Source organism: Acartia tonsa, chromosome 9, assembly GCF_053477335.1.
Source record: "Acartia tonsa isolate MP-2025a chromosome 9, ASM5347733v1, whole genome shotgun sequence".
Classification (NCBI taxonomy): domain Eukaryota; kingdom Metazoa; phylum Arthropoda; class Copepoda; order Calanoida; family Acartiidae; genus Acartia; species Acartia tonsa.
In genome coordinates this window covers 33,058,393-33,076,671 of record NC_137268.1, presented here as the reverse complement: position 1 = coordinate 33,076,671, position 18,279 = coordinate 33,058,393, and the positions used below count along the sequence as shown (strand labels likewise).

General features: G+C 32.1%; 1 protein-coding gene across 5 annotated transcripts in view; it reads left to right on the top strand.

Moving 5' to 3' along the window:
• The window catches only part of LOC145328805 (uncharacterized), a 243,393-nt gene that overhangs the window by 169,949 nt on the left and 55,165 nt on the right, over window positions 1–18,279 (top strand). For all 5 annotated transcript variants that reach the window (XR_013882646.1, XR_013882645.1, XR_013882647.1 and 2 more), the window contains 2 exons: window positions 6,789–6,897; window positions 8,164–8,331. Coding sequence is in view for 2 of the 5 variants with exons in the window: in XM_080172678.1 (XP_080028804.1) it covers window positions 6,789–6,897; window positions 8,164–8,331 (277 nt within the window). In the remaining 3 variants the exon portion in view is untranslated. The remainder of the gene's footprint in view (window positions 1–6,788; window positions 6,898–8,163; window positions 8,332–18,279) is intronic.

Genomic DNA, 18,279 nt, shown 5'->3' with positions numbered 1-18,279 from the left:
TTTGCTCAGGGAAAGAGATGCTGTACCTATAAATAATAATCCATTTGAATATTTAACTATTTGTTACTTTCTTAATTAATAACAATTACAGCTTGCAAGACCAAATAAAGTAGAAGCAAAATACAAAAGTATAGATTTTCTTCAGGTGTTATATCCCTCCACCGTGATTTTTTCTTGACTTACATAGACAAGGACATTTTTTGTTGTATTAATATTGCTAAAAATTAAAAAACAAATTCATTTTAGAACTTTGACATATATGCAAATGTTAAGACATATCTTAATTTGAAAATTATATTATTTGTGAATTTTAACAATGTTTATTTTTAACTTTAAAAATCCATCACAAGAAAAATAAACGTTGTTTATCGGACAGACGAACAGATTGGCAGATACATTCATCCTAGTCATAAAGTAGATATTCTTTTGGTGAAAAACAAAATAAGTGTAGAAATGTATATGAAGAAACCAAAACTTTAATTTATTATTGATAAAGGAGATAAAAAAATACATGAAAAGAGAGCGAAATAAAATGTTGAGTTTTAGGGGTTATGAATCATGGATGTGGGATTAGTTAAAGATAAAATAATCTTCTTGTTGATTTAACTCGAAAAAAGGATAGAATGTATAGGATGTATTATAAATTAGCGCCCTTTACATCCAAGGTCTCTTGGCTTAAAAATTTTCATCTTAAAATATTATGGCCTATTACCATCCCGGGACCTATGTAAAGCTTTTTTAAGATGGAAAACTCAATCGGTTAAGTAAAATTCAAAATCTTAGGCTACAGACAAAAAAAACGACAAAGACCAAATTGCTGCATAATTGTGTCATAAAAATGAGGAATTATCAATCTCTTTTATAGGGGTTTTCTTTCTCACTTCTCCTCTCATCTCCCTCATTTTATGACGTCACTTGGATCACTATTGACACAATTTTGCAGCAATTTGGTCTTTCTCAAAAAAACTTTATTACTTTATATAATAAGATGTATCATTCATCTACCTATCCAATAACCCTTGAACCAGAAAGTAATGTCGGCTAACTTAAACAAAGATAGAAAAAAACAGAAATCTTAAGGGATAAGACAATAGAATAAAAATTATTGGTCATCCCTAATTAGGAAACCATGAGAAACAAAAGTACCCCTGATGTTCTGCAGATAAAAATCATTTGAGATAAATTTGGTCACTGCTAGTTTGAACCAGTAAATGAAAATTTAATAAAAGTACCCAAAGTTTAAAAGATGTGAGACAGCGCAAAATTGCACCAAAAAATGACGCCATACGATAAAACAACAAATGAGAGGCGAGTATAAATTTTACCATTGGTCAATTACAATGTTTACTGGCCTCTCATTGAACAACTTTATTTTATGACGTCATTTTTGAGGTGCCTTTTTGCGCTGTCTCAAAGATATGCCCCTTGCTTCCCTGGAAAAAATACTAAAACTGTGACTGTATGCACTGAAATTTTTTTTTTACTTTTTACCCCTTTTTGGAGCGTTGAGTGATTAAATCATTGCAAAAAAAAACCAAATTTTTGGGTCAGATATGCAAAATCTAATTGAGAGATTTTTAACAGTTTTTAAACAAAGGAATAGTTAGGTATATTAGATATATTTTATAGTTGATTTTGAATACAACATATTTAATTAAGGACCTTCCTTTTTGACTGTTGAATAATTCAATGTTTGGAGTAAAAAAGGTATATTTTTCTTTTTCAAATAAAAGTTAAATTAAAAATTGATAAATCTCCCAAAGGGTTTAATCTAAATTCATGCAAAGATTTTAACCTTTTCAAGCAGAGGGTCAAACTGTACTATGTCTTTAATTTTTCCTTCACCTTTTTTTTTCTTTTTAGTTAAAGACGAACTTTAAATAAATCAAACAAAAAAGCTTGCGGGAAGTTTAGTACCAAAAAAACGAAGAAAGCTAAAACGACATATCCTCATATAAAAGTAACAGGATGTCTGACTATGTGGTTTTATTTGTGTACTTGGATCTTTCTAACCGCTAAACCGATAGTACTCTCCTTTACACTGTAGCTACACTGTACTGGGAAGATTTTTAACTATTTTTAACTCTCCCAATAGAAATCGCCCATAGCAAAAAAAACTAAAACTAAAATTGAAAGTGCTCCAACCTAAAGGCCTCTAGAGGTTACCACTAGTGAATTATAAAATAGTTCTGCTATAAAAAAATTTAAATGTATGATATCATTCTTATTTTTTTTTACCTATTACAACAGAAAATTTGTGGCCCAGTTTTTACCCTTCCTCTTAATGGGGTTTCGTTCATTACAGCCAATTATCCATCAATTTTGTTTAGCCAATGTCGCGAAATAATTAAATCAAAATATAGCTAGAATAAAGTTTCGTAAAATCCTTAGTAAATTGCTTCATGTGTTCAAATATCTAACAACAAAATTTAAACATTTATTCACCTAGCCTTAAAAGCATAAGTGGCGTAAAATTGATCGTTCACCAAAATTTACTTTAGTTTTTCTTGCCGCAATAGTATCTTGTAATATTATTTCTATAAAACAGTTCATTGTTCTTTATAAAAATTTTCCTCTTGATTTTATCCTAAAATTGTGAATTTTCATATAATTTTTTTTGTAGAATTCTAGGACATTTTTCTATGAATTGTTTGAATTTTGAGCGTATAATCAAGTCTAAATCTCAAGGCTAGTAGCATGATATCATTTTTATACGTCTTTAGTAGCGAAGCTACTCTTGTATTTATTTTTTTGTCTCTCTTCCCATCTGTAACGTCGCTACCTTAATAATTGTTTGCCTATAAGTGAAACCATTTATGGCTTAAATCACATATTGTATAGTTCTATAAATTTCAAATATAAAGTAAAGATTCCTGTAATAATACGGTTAATGAGAGAAAGTTAGAGATTCCTGGAATGATAAGACACATTGTTTTAATGGTAGTGACTCTACGTCTCTATTTCTAGTTTCATTTTAGCAACTTTAAATTGGTCAATCTTCGCTTTTATGAATGTTGGACATCCTTGTTTTTACATAGTTTCATGTTGTATAGACATTAATAATACTTTTTTTGCGAATTTTTGTAGTTGACCTAGAAATTCTACATCGTTTTAATAAGATTTAAATATTTTCTTTTATAAAATCTTCCTATAATCTGAAGTTCAACAATGGAGGGGACACTGGACATAAAGTTTTAAATGAAAGTTTTCTCATTCGTTGGCTTAAAGACTTTGGATACTTGTATTGAATCTAGTTAGGTTGGTATGCAAACAATTGTGTCCAAAATTTTCCGATCATGATTTATATTTGCAAAGGGGTAGGTTTGTTATTCATAATTTAACATGTATTGTCTCATCTTCCAGTTTATTATTAAACTTCATACGCATTATTCTTTTTTAAATCATCAGACAATCTCAATACAAATCAACAGCCGTCAAGTAGCATCAAAATGGCTGTTGCCACAGCAAACCAGCCGGGCAAATCTGCCAACAACACCACTGCAACAACAACTGCAACTGCATATTGCCAACAACAAACTGAAACTAAATCACAGGGATTAAATGAATTTGGCATTGTTTCTAATTTGTTCATTAGGGTCGGGTTCGAACCTTTATACATACCGCAACACATTAAGAATGTTTAGATTAGCACTTATCGCTGCTATATCGGGCGAATAACGTGATTAGTATGTGCAATAGCAACAATGAAACTATAGGACGTGAAATCTAAGAGGTTAGTGGAATCTCTTTATCGGACCTACAAAAAATGACGTCATACAATACAAATGATTATAATAGGTCAATATACAGACTAAATTACCAATGGCAGGCCGATATACATTTTTATTGAACAATGGTAGGCCAGTATGGCGTAATTTTTCATAGGCACTATAAAAAAGCTTCAAGTTGGTGCTTAATCTTTTATAAAAATCTTAATAAGAATAATTTAGCCTTTGAAAGTATAGAGGTTTATGCCAATTTTAATCGTCATAAATTCATAGACAAAACTTGCATCGGCTGGTTCAACATTGAAACGAAATTTTCGCCAACATTTTGGCAGCTTTTCCGCCGCCAGAAATGGACAAACGGTTCAACAAACAGTTGAGAAAAGATCTTATTCAGGAAATATAATCATTTGAAGAAGAAAAAATGGAAATAGTCCCTTTCGTGGCAACGGGGCGATTCGTCGTATTTTTAAAATGGTTTTTATATGTTATTTTAGGTTAGGTTAGGTTACATTGGGATAGATGATTGCCCCACAGGGTTAGGCAATTGGTTTCGCAGGTTTAGAGCCCTTTGCAGAGGCTAGAAATAGGAGAAAGGCTACTGTGGAAAAAACGAAGAATAGCCCCTTAAGGTGCGTTGCCACGAAAGGGACTATACCCGAAATAATTATTCATTTTTAAACATATCAGTTATTGTTTAAAACTAAAAATTGTTCTAATAATCTAAATGGAATTTTTTATATTATCTAAAAGTGAACTTCTTACGCAGTAAAAAAAACTCCCTCAACTCCCCACAGAGATTAGTCAAAGTAATAAACACCACTCCCCCCCCCCTCCCTTCTTTTTAATTCATACAAAATAAAGGGTTATTTGTGCTCAACCTTAAAAATAAGTCATAGAGTAGCTGCTCTTCAATTAAATCATTAGAAATGATTTTCCATAATTTGTGCAGTTTCATCGGAGGGCTCCATCGAGGAAAACCGCGGATTTTCCCCCTCAGATATTAAGGATCCGGGAAAAAGAGAATTTCTAACTCAATTAAGGAACGATGAAAAATGTTTTTTTTGTATTTTAAGGGTGAATCTACTCTATACGTAGGGTATGTCTGTTCTTCTGTCCGTCTGGAAAGCTATGTGTAGGAGTTAATGTAACTCTTTTTTTCTGCTGATTTCAAAGATAAATGACCTAAATTTCATGTACAGATTTTGTGGAGCATCAACTCGTTTTTTCCGAATGTCTTTTAAAGTGTTCTTTCAGTAAAACGTTTTAAATAAGCTTTGCTACTTATGACTTCCTACTTTTTTTATGGAAAAATGTGTCAATTTAGGAAAAATTCAATAATTTAGTAATAGCGTATAGTGTCCAATAAAAATTTACGTCATAGAATACAAATGACCAATGATAGGCCAGTATACATTGTAATTGACCAATGGTAAGATGTATACTGGCCTATCATTGGTCATTTGCAACATTTGTATTGTATGACGTAATTTTTTTATTGGACTCTGTTTCATAATTTGAAGGAAAAAATATTTATTTCCAATCTAACTTAGCTCCCATTGAACAAAATCGTTCTTGATCTTCAAAGCAGCGTCTACTTTAACAAATGTAACAAAAAAGATCATTTTTCATCCCATAATATCTTGACAGTAAGCGTATGTGGATGGCGAAAGCGAAAAATCTTCAAGCAAAGCGAACAATTATGGTAGCCAAAAAAATCTTCCAAATTCAACCCAAAAAATCCACGAAAGCAAACATAAAAAAGAAGCATATCAGAAGAATAACCTAGCAAAATATATCAATATAGTGCTTTGTTAAAAATATATCATAAAAAGTGTATTTAAAAATTCATATGTCATCTAGCCAGCATATGACAAGATGAATGAGTGTTTAAAACGAGCCAAAATTCACATTACCAATTTGTAAAAGCGCGTCTGTCTGTATGGGTGTCTAAAATGCGAATATTATAACAACCACACGTACACACAGAAAAAATAATTGTATGTGCTTAGCTATAGTTAGAGATGGATAGATAGATATAGAAAACTGAATGGTAAAAGGTGCCTAAATTCGCATAAAATACAGGTTGTCTTAAAGTTTATTTATTAATATTTGATTTTTTTCATTTTGATGTAATTTATATTTTAAAACTTGCTGGTATATTCCCGTTTATAGGTTATAATTGGCCCCTAAAAAAACAAATATTTTTATTTTTATCTCTATAATGTTTATGGTCCAAAAACGGGTGTAGGAAATATACCAAATGGTAAAGTTTTGCCATTTATTTTAAGACAACCTGTATTTAATTGTGTATGAGTGTTTTGCGATTTCTAAAGCCATATTATAAAGCAATACTACCAAGTCCTGGATATGGTGTTCAATACTTTCCGCTCATATGAATTACATTAGTAAGTCATCAGAATCGCATGAGCAATAACAAGAAAGCAGCTTATAGTGCCTAATAACAATTGACGTAATGCAATACAAATGACCAATGATAGGCCAGTATACAATTTACCATTGGTCAATTACAATGTATACTGGCCTATTGGTCAATTGTATTGTATTAGGTCATTCTTTGGACACTATACATTTATGGAGATGTAATATTATGTGGAATTTAATGCTCACCACCCCTGTATATATTTTTAAATGCTTTAATTCATAATGGCTTCAGCAAGCTTAAAACGCTCTCTCTCCCTCTCACCTTTTCGCTATTCAGATTAAAGTGTTTCTGCAATATAGCCATATGTACTTGATAGCAATTTATGAAGAAACCTTTTTTTAAATTGAATAAAATATCTCAAATTGTATAGTTGACCCTCTAACTTCTTGGTCTCGTCTTACTTGGTATTTAAATTGAAAATTTTGCTATTTTGTGCGAAATTTGTCTTGGATAATTTGCAGAAATACATTTAGTTAATTTTTGTATGGTAGAAATTGTAAAGAGTTTTTGGTGGTAAAAAAATTGTGTGTGTTGAGTTATAGTATTCAAAATGGCGGTGTACAAAATAATATTTTTCTTAAAACTTTTTTGACCGTTTTGTATTTTTGGTGTTGCAGGTTGAAAGCGCTGGAGGTCAGCTCCAGGAATCTGATTCAAACTCAAGCTTGCTCCAGAAAATTATGACCCCGGCCTCCAATGATTTTGACTCCAGCTCTTTGAAAAGAAGTAAGTTTTGTTTACTTGTTTATAAGCTCTATATATCAAAAATTATTCGGCAACTCATTAACGACTTCCAATAAAATGCTGGTATATTTTGACGCGGAAAATTTTGAAATTCAAAACAATGTCAAACCTTCCTACAAAAGGAAGTTAGTAAGGCCTTTAATACATCATGAAAACATTGAAATTTGCAGTATAAATGAAAATAAAGAAATCTGATATTTATAAATTACATTAAATTTGTTTTAATGTAAAAAGTTTTTTTTACAGTGAGTAATGAATGGAAAGTTGTCTTTTTTGGCACTCCTAAATTTAAACAATTTATTTTAATGCAAGAATTATTTTAAAAAGACATCATATTTTTTACAGATCTTCAATCTTAATCTTAATAAGATCTTAGTTGCACTTACTATCAGGGATGGAGGGGACATTGAATACCAGTAATTTTATCATTCGTTGGCTTAAGAATTTCTAACCAATCTTGATTTAGTAGTACAAACTAGGGTTAAAGTCCCTTTCGTGGCAACGCCTCATTTGGGGCGTTTCGTCGTATTTTCATAATGGCTTTTGATAAGTTATTTTAGGTTAGAACTAGAAATAGGAGAAAAACTACGGTGAAAATACGAAGAAACGCTCCTTAATAGGCGTTGCCGCGAAAGGGACTATACCCCAAACTAGCAGTAACCAAGCTTTTCAACCTATGATTAAATAAGTTTAGAGAGTGTTAATTTTGTTTATAATAATTGGGTGCGCAAAAATTTTCCATCTTATTGCTTGAGATTTTTGACTTAGTATTGGGGGAGGAGACAATGGCAAATAATGTATTCTGCATTCCCTCAAAATAAAACCGGGAAAGATCAATTATCCCTCCCTTCCTGACTTATATGTTGGTGCACCTTTAATGCAAATAATTCATAATATGGTTTTCATATATGTATCATTTTGATAGTGGGGAGTAGTGCTTTGAAAATTCTACCTTCAAATTCTACTTGAGGTATATGGGGAGGCCAGGGGGGGAGAGTTATCCCCAATTAATTTTCAATTATAGTTTTAAAAATAAAAAATAAATAACAATTTAAGAATAAGGGGGTCATCTTTATAGGGATAATTTCTCTTGGGAGGTTGGTGGTACTCTCTCCAAATGACCAATGAGAATCATGCCAGTTCAACGGTTAGCAAGTGTTTTTTTGTGTCACACAGATAGACATCCTGTTACTTTTATATAAGGATAATGGAAGTTTTTATACTTATATTTGTATGTCTTTCTTACAGGAGACCCTAGAAAGATGTTCACTGATTCATCCTTCTACAGTTCCAAGCACCACCCGACGGTGGCTGATCAGGTTGAGATGGCCCACCGCCTGACCTCCGCCCTATTCAAGGAGGACAACAAGAATAGCAAGGGACAGCAGATGTATCTCAACAGGATGAAAAAATCAGGTAAATTAAATTAATTTGGTGGATTTTTGCAACCAATTGGAGGTTTAAAATGGTTATTATACATTTTATCTCTACAGAGAAGCTTTTCATAGGCCCAGGGAAGGTTTTTAACTATTTGGGCGAGGTTACCTCCACCCTTCTAAGAGAAACTGCCCTAGAAAATAATCCCCTTCACCCTCCATTTTTTTAAAATTTTCTTTTTGCTAAAATGGAAAGTGAATAATCGACTGGAGGGCCCACCCTCCCCTCAAGTGCACCTATATGCCTCTAGGGGCGTAACCGCAAATAATTTTTAATTTGGAAGATACATATACTTTTACTGTAATAGCTATACCTATTATACATCCAATATTAACCAATTTACAAATTTTATTAATGAGAAAAAATGTATAATTTCTATTTTGAACCTCCTATATTTTTTGGCTTTTTTTATCTATAAGTCTTTTATGACAGACTAAAGTGTTGTTTTGAAACCTTTATATGATATAGTAACTATAGTGTTTCTTTAAGCTTTATAATCATTAAATCAAAATTGATCTAAGAATAAATTTTTGCAAAAAAAATATCTAAGCTATCTAAAAATAATAAAATAAGAGATAATTGGCTGTCCAATAAGTAAACCCTTACAGATCGGGCCCCTATTCCCACCTTAATAGATCGGGGGGGGGGGGGTCATATTGACCCCCCCCCCCTCTATCTCGGCTTCTGTTACAGATAAAGACGTAAAATTTTTTTCTGGTGGTTCATGTGTATTTTTTGAGAAAATTACTTTTTCTAGTCATAGCGGTCAGGCCGCTCCTTAGCCGCTTTTTAGCGGCCAGCCGCTAAATTTTAAAACAGCTGTAGAGCGGCCAATTTTGCAGCTAGGATGACCAAATTTTAGGACGAACTCTTATTTTTCATAACAAAAAAATTACTTTTTCTGATCATCGCCGAAAAACGGCAAATAACGGAAACCGCCATTTTCGGCGGTTACGGCGGTAAAACGGCGGTTGGCGGCGCCAATTAATATTTTTATCTGTTTATTGTTGCTCAAGGATTTACCAAAAAAAATTTTAGGTCTCTAGCTGTAATAGAAGCCACGATATTCATGATATATGTCTGTAGTAAAAGCCGGACAAAAATCGGTCATAAAGTCGGTCAGGGTGCGGTCAAACGGTCATAACACCACATTTCTCATAAGGTCATTGATATCTCAGTATTCACCAAAAAAATTTAGGTTTCTACCTTATACACAAAAGTCATAATGTAGAATTTAAGATTTATTTAGAATATTTTTTTAATTTTGGTGCTACCCAACCGACTTTGACCGGACACCACGACCGACACAGACCAGATATCCTAATAAAATCAACTCTTGCCGACGTATAATTACTAAACTTAAAAAGTCATGAAGTCACAGCTCTCCATCTTACCTACAAAAAAAATGACATTGAAAAAACTAGAGGGGGGGGTCAATATGACCCCCCCCCCCCCCCCCGATCTGTAAGGGTAAACATGGACGGTTGTATCAAAAGATTAGCGTAGCTAATTTAGGGAAAACAGTCTACTATGGGAGAAGAGAATGGGGTAAAAGGGATAAATCAAGTGATGGACAGTAATGAAATGTCGTTTCTCGAAGTCTTACGCGGTATTACGCAATGCTGGAAGGGTCACGCAAATTTCAGATCTTAGTTTTCGCGATTTGATTTACTTATTTTTTCTATAAGATAAAAGCGATGTTTGCAAGATTATCTAATTCGCTATGATATAAAGATATTTTTTTAAATCGCAAAACCTGATATTTGAAATTTGCGTCACACTTCCATCATTGCGTATGACCGCTTACAACTTCGAAAAAGGCATTTTATTACTGTCCATCCATCAAGTAAAATTAAAAGGGTTAGAAGGGGTAGAAATCAGGATATTTGCATGAATATGCTGCTTCTATTCACAAATAACAAAAAAAAGGTGGGAAACCGTCAGACGGAACTACAAGAACTCTTTCTTAGAAGCTTTGCTACTAAAAATAGCAGAGCTCGTTAAGATTTTGGAATATGCAATTTCGCGTCTGTTAGAATCTATTTTTAAAGGGGAGAATAACTTAGTTTGCTTATCAATAGAATCTTTAGAGCAATATTTATAGGAAGCAATACAAGGATCAAGTCCAGTTGTAACCAACAACCCAATTATTTCTTGTTTTGGGGATTTTTATAAGAAGTAGAGACGACTTTTTGATTTCCCCTCCCCTCAAATTTTTACTTTGATTTATTTTAGAATCATAATAACAAAGAATAGAAATAATCTTAAATAGTAAAACTCAATTTTATCCGCATATTCTCTAGCCATGGGATCACTGTGCATTTTTGGGTCTTGGCTGTTTTAAAATTATTTTTAGGTTCACTAGACTATGGAGGCTCTAACTCCAAAGATTTGTGCTATAAGGCCATATGAGCGGCTATTATAGTTACCAAAATATAAACCTTTCCTTTGTGTGATAGACTTGATTTCTATATATTGTTTTAATACAAAATAAAATACAGCTATACAATTCAATTTGATAAATAATCTAACTGGCTTTACATACATAGTTTAGTGAGATCAATGTTTATTATTTATAAGAATACAGCAATTATAAAATTGGAAATAAATTGATTTTTCCCCCAATTTCTATATTTTAATTTTTTAGGAAAGCATTGAGTATTTTTGATTAATATTTTGCCCTTAGTAGAGTATAACCACTGAAGAGGAAAGAAAAATGTGTAGATTAGTTTAACCACAATTGTCTTTTCCCGCCTTAAATCTTATGTAATATGAATTTTGTTGTATTCTAAGAAAAGTGGCTGCACCTTGAACGCGCCAATTGTTAAAAGGCATTCATTTTCAAACCTTGCAAAAGATATCTAAAAAGGACAGTCTAAAAATTATTGTATTTTAAAAGACTGAAAAAAAGTGCTATATTTTGCCTCCCAATTATCCGCCAGTGTGAAAACATCTTCTTTTACATGTTGTACTATTTTCATGATTTGTTTCTTACTATATGAGAAGATACCAAAAGCAATACAATTTGTTTTCATTTGATGTTCTTATTCATAGCCTGAGTTGAGTTTAAATGTTATAAGATTGCCAAAAATCATGAATAACCTAATGTTTTCATAAATACGGCTCTTTTTTAACTCACATAAATTTTCTACAAAATACTTTCCTTTAAATGTAGGCCTCTTGAAGCTAGCCTATGCTCTTGCTTATTATCTATGCAAAAGAAGGTGTTTTTGCAATCTGATTAATAAAAATACAGCAAAAGTTTTAAGTTTATATTGTTTATTGCAATGCAGATGAGTGCTTAGATTTTCAGAGTGAGAATAGCCTAAAAACTTCCCCCAAAAAATATCCCACACCTCCCGAGATTAATTTTGAGCTTCCCTAAAGTGGGGAACTAAATTTACTACCTTTAACTACTGAACTTATGCTTCAGATAAAAAAATCTTACTATTTTATAAGATACAATATTTAAATTATTTTTTTTTGGCTTTTCGAATCTACATTTAAAACAAATTTTAAGGTTTTTGCACTATTGAATAATACTGACTTTTATCTGACATTGTTGACATTAGGGATCTAAAGTGATAAGACAATGACCGATAAATTGATGTATATCCCCAATCCTCAACTTAATGAATCAACAAATCAAAAATAACTTAAGCTAACAAATAAATAAGAAAACATTGCTATAAAACTTTGGGGACTAGTATAACAAACAGTACATTGTCCCCTCTCTCTCAGTGTCGAGATACTGATATTTTGTCGTTTTACATGAACACTCTGGCAATAAGTATGCAAATTCTAGACTGCAAATCAGCCATTTATGAAAATATGAACCATTTCAGGCAGTGATAAGAGTGGGGTTCATTTAATGTAGCAACAATTCTCCATGAGCTTACAAATATTTTAAACAATGACGATAATGTGAATTTTGGAAGATTTATTAAATAGATTAGAGAAGCCTGTTAACCTTTACAGATCGGGTCCCAATTCGCACCTTAATAGATTGACTGGGGCGGGGGGGGGGGGGGGGACACCACGACCGACAGAGACCAAATATTATAAATCAACTCTTACCAATGTATATTTTCTAAACTTAAAAAGTAATAAAGTCAAAGCTCTCTATCTTACCTACAAAAAATGGCATTGAAAAATCTAGAAGAAGAAAAACATATTTTGCACTCCCCCCCCCCCCCCTCCTGATCTGTAAGGGTTAAGTAACAATAGCGCTGTATTTTCTTTTATAAAAGCTTGATAATATACAGCTAAGGAAAATTTACTTTTTAAACAGAACATAAACTAACATAAATTTTAATGATCAGAAAACAATTAACTTAGCTGTTTCTCCAAGGCACCAATGAGATTATTTAGGGTCTTTGATACGCATCAGTCGGTGTGTCATGAAAATAACAAATAAGTCCATCAAAAGTGGCCTGTTCGATTATGATTTAGGTAAAAGTTAAAATATCTATTGCTATTATGTCAGGTGCATGATATAAGCAGTAAGAGATAGCATTCTGTATATTTGATATGTTATTAATAAAAATTATTTTAAAAAGTATGTTTTTTAGCAATTTCTAGTCATTTTGTAGGAACATCGTTAGCCTTTGTAGTCTTGTAACGAATTGAAAATATGTGCAAAAAATCTGATATTACATTTTTGCATTTTTATGCCTATACACAAAACAATTTTAAGTGGTTACTTTTAGCAAACTGTGTGGTGTTTTTTTGCCAAAATTAACTGAGAATTTTATGAAATATGTATTAAAATGGGTTGAACTTGTGTCTTTATTATATCAACATAATGTAGTTATTAAATTTAACAACTTTTGATAAAAGCATCCTTTTAAATAATTATTTATTATTTTTGATATTCATGGCGAATAATTAATTTATTTGATAAAATAAACTTTAAACTAATCATATTGATGTCATCAAAACGATAATCATTAAAAGTTTTTACTTTTAATCATGATTATTAAATTTAAAATCTAATCAAAAATAATTTCAATTGATTTTACGAAACTAAATTGTATTTAAGGTCTCTTTTTAAAACTAAAATTGAAAGACATGGTTGGGCGTCTTCCCCACCCCCTAGAGGCCTCTAGGGGCATTATTTATACAAAGCACCTAAAGAAAATCCATTTTTTGTTGATAAATTTTAGTCTTTATAATTTCTTTAAGATTGGGAGATTTTTAACATTTATTTTCGACGATTTTATTCTCAATGACTTTAGCCTTATTATCATGGCATAAGTATCTCTGATGTTGTTGTGTAAAGTTGTTGACAAGAAACTCTTATTGAATTTTGATGTGCTGGCAAAAACTGATTGCAGAGAACTGAGATAAAGGGACAAGGGGATTAAGTTCCATATTTTTGCTGTAATCTATTATGCCTATATTTTATAAACAAAATGAATTGAAAATGATTGCTAAAATCTAAATACATCTTCATGTCTTAGAATAGTGTATCTTAAAAAGAAGTTAAGTTAAAAAATTACTAACTTCAAAATATCTATATTTTAGAGCATTAACACTATAATTTTTTTTTTGAAAGACCCCTATTAAAATTAAAAAGGCCTCTTTCCCTTTTTCAACCCCCTAGGATTAAACCTTCTTTAAATCCTCTGCATGCAACTGCTTAGGGTGGAATATTTTTTCACAAAATTTACATCTCCCCATATCCCTGAGAGTGTATGGATCTAGGGGAGAGGGAGATAAATGATGCTAAGCAAATTTACTAACAGCCCAGGAATAAAGGGATAGGGGAATGAAATATAAATAATTTTGTGTTTCTATACAGGAAACTCTAAAACGGGTAGCAAAGTTATCTTTAATTGTACTATACCTGTATTCCTATAAACTGTAAAAAGGTAGCGGTACAAAGTGTCTCAATAATCAGCAATGTGACGTCAAAAAAATGAGGGAGATGAGAGGAGAAGTGGGAAAGAAAACCCATATAAAAGAGATGGATAATCCCTCATTTTTATGACGTCACATGGCTAATTTTTGAGACACTTTGTCCGCTTATAAAGTGCAGCTAATATTACGTAAATAAACATAGGTTTGGCTTTTAAAAAGAAATATCATATGAGCCATTAAGGTGATGTCTTTTTTTCTCGTATACTTAAAGTGTATTAAGGGTGATTTTACTTGCTGTCTAAGTTTATATTAAGGTCCAGACTTTTTAAAGGATTTTTTGTATAAATTCATAAACATTGACTACATAAGTTACATATCTATATATACCTTAGCAAAATCTCTCAAATATTTATATACTAATCATGTAGCTGGACAAAGTGTATAAACAATTAGCCATGTGACGTCATAAAAATGAGGGATTATCCAATAGCAATCTCTTCTTTAGGAGTTTTTTATCCCACTTCTCTTCCCATCTCTTTTAGTATCTAATTTTAGCTGTTTTGTAAAGATATTAATTTATAAATAAGGAGAGGAAAAGTGAATGAAAGCTAGAACAAAGATAATTATTCTTAAAAGTAAAAGCATCAGTAATTCAATGATAGGTCAATGGGAGTTAAATCAATCGTCTTCTATACCCATTGTTATATTCAGACATTATTTTCCTTTTTAACCTCGGTGATAGATTACATAGATTGACATATAGCAGATATGTCCACATCAAATTAAATACAGGTGCCTCGTTTAACGGGATTTTAAAAATAATATCAGATGAAAAAATAAAAAAATTTGTTTATAGAAAATTAACTCTCTTGTTTAATCAAAAACTTTATTTTGTAGATTATCTGTTCTTATCCATGAATTGAAAAAGAAGGGGGATCTTTCCAAAATGAGACTTTTTTGCCATCGTTAACGTAACTGTCACACAGGGTTATGCACAGGGGACACTCCAGTTTTTTTTCTCACTTTTTACCACATTTTTTATCTCAGAGTATAAAAGTGTATCTTGAATATAAGAATGCCAACACCCATAAAAGCTTTCTAAATCTTACCTAACTAGTATTGGAATCCCCATGCCAAGTTTGAAATAGGACAATTCTAACAGGCCTAAGATAACGATAGACTGACGGATGTACCGACTCTGATTGAATGCATAATGATTTCTCCACATAAATGTAGCACCTTGTTATAAAAGTTGCGTCCCTCACCTTATAAATTTCGTTTTGCGGAGGTTGGGTAAATAGTAAACACACATTTAAATTCTCAGAAATCTCATTTTATAATTTTACTGTTCTTTTTTATGAATTATCTTTTGAAATTAATTTTATTATTGCAAAAATCTGCTTACCGTTAAATTTTTTATACTCTGATAAAGTAGTTGTATTAGAAGAAGTAGTAGATGATACTAGGAATCGAACCCGAAACTTTCTGGACATCATGCAGGACTGATTTAACTAAGATTGTTTATCAACAATACAAAAATTTTACACATGAAAATTAAATTGAGAGTATCTCTTTGAGCACAAGCTCTTTTCACTTTTCAACTTGCCTTTGTAAGAGCCAGGGATCTGAAAGGATTACTCAATTAACGAAAAATTTATATAGTGTAGAACTTCAATGATGAGAAATAAAAAAAACCCTTTCTGTAGATAAAAGTTGCCGGTGAAAAAATTTTGTAGCTGATAGTTTTAACCAAATAATCAAGAAAAAAGTACCCAAATCATGAGATATTGTATAGTACTGATAAAACTTTGGGTACAAGTATGCTTTATAATCCAAAATCCACTTTATCACTGATAAGTGCAAAATCATGCATACAAGGATTGGTTAATTGAGAATAAATTAATCTTCCCCCAAATCAAAAGCTAAAACATATAATCTTTTGTTTGAGGTGGAGAAGGTGAATAATTTCCATATTACCAACGAAAAGGGTAATATTTCTAAGGTACAAAAAGCTATGGTTTAAAATAAGTTTATAAAAATAAGTTTTAACAAGAAATAATAAAAACAAGAATGACAACATCCATAAAAGCGGAGCTCTGAAACGGTAGGACAAACAAACATTAACACTATTAGAGTAAAGACATGCTTCGCCTATAACAATGTACTTTATTATCCTATGAATCAGAATTAGATCAATCAAATACAAATACAAATTTGTGGTTATTAAAGTTAAAAAACGACATGTTTAAAATGAACGTACGGACATTTTGGTAGTGATTATAGAGTTGATACACTTTCTAAATTTTACCTAACTACTTTAGGATTGTCAATGTAATCTCTTTTGTCTTTTGACAAAAGAGATTACATTGACAATCTGGCTGAAAAGGCCCAGAGAGCAGCTGACTTTGGTAACATGAAAACAGTATACAACATAACCAAGCAATTAAGTGGCAAATATAGCAAAAAGAGTGGTGAAACTATCAAGGCTAAAGACGGTAAATTACTCACTACAGAAAAAGAAATTGCTGAAAGGTGGAAATCACATTTTGAAGAAGTGTTGAACAGACCTGAACCAGAAATTACTGCTGAACCAGAACCAGGACATGAAATAGACATAGATATAAGACCACCAACTATTCAAGAAGTTAAAGCTGCTATACATGGCCTAAAGAATGACAAAGCACCAGGACCTGACTTGATAACTGCCGAAATGATTAAGGCAGACATAGATCTTTCTGCTAGGACTCTAACTGATCTTTTTGATAAAATTTGGAGGCAAGAAAAGATACCAACGGACTGGTCTAAAGGTATAATCATAAAACTACCTAAGAAGGGAGATTTGAACAATTGTGATAATTGGAGAGGAATTATGCTGCTTTCTATCCCAAGCAAGGTCTTATGTAAAGTTATTTTAAACAGAATTGATGAGAAAATTGACAATAAACTGAGAGAAGAACAAGCTGGATTCCGTGCTGGAAGGGGCTGTGTTGACCAAATTTTCACCCTTAGGACAGTTATTGAACAATGTGTTGAATTTAACAAGCCACTTCACGTAAATTTTGTTGATTTCTCTAAGGCCTTTGACTCCATACACAGACAAACACTCTGGAAAATACTAAGAAGTTATGGTATACCAGAAAAGATGATAATTACGATAACTAAATTTTATGACAACTTCCAAGCCTGTGTTTCAGTTGGAAACAATAAGACATCTGATTTCTTTAAAATAAGCACTGGAGTTAGACAGGGATGCATTTTATCACCTATTCTATTTATATTGGTCATTGACTGGGTGATGAAGAAAACCACAGAGGACAAAAAACGTGGTCTCCAGCTGGGCATACTAGGACACCTAGAAGATCTGGACTTTGCTGATGACCTGGCACTGATTTCAGAAACAATTAAACATCTACAAGCTAAGACAGATAGACTAGTCAAATATGCAGGACAAGTCGGGCTCTTTGTTAATGTCAAGAAGACTGAAATTATGAATATACCTACAAACCCTGATCAAACTATAACAATAAATGGTGAACAATTGAAACAAAGCAACAAATTCACCTATCTGGGGAGTGTTATCAGCAGTGAAAATGGCTCAAAAGCTGATATTAAAACCAGGATTGATAAGGCTAGGGTTGCTTTCAACAGTCTACACAACGTTTGGAATTCAAAGAAACTTGCTCTGAAAACAAAAATCAGACTTTACAACAGTAATGTGAATTCAGTTCTTCTCTATGGAGCGGAATGCTGGAGAACTGTGAAAACTGAAACAAATCAACTTAATGCATTTCACAATAGCTGCTTAAGAAGAATTTGCAAAATATTCTGGCCAAACAAAATATCAAACCTTGAGCTGTATGCTAAGACCAAGTGCAATAGTATTGAAGCAGAAGTGAAATTTAAAAGACTAATATAAAGGACATGTGCTCAGAATGGAACAAAATAGGTTTCCAAAAAAGTGCTTAAAATGGAACCCCACCACTGGTAAACGTAATCGGGGACAACCAAAAATGACCTGGAGGCGGAGCACTGAAAAGGACCTCTTTAATTTGGAATTAACATGGG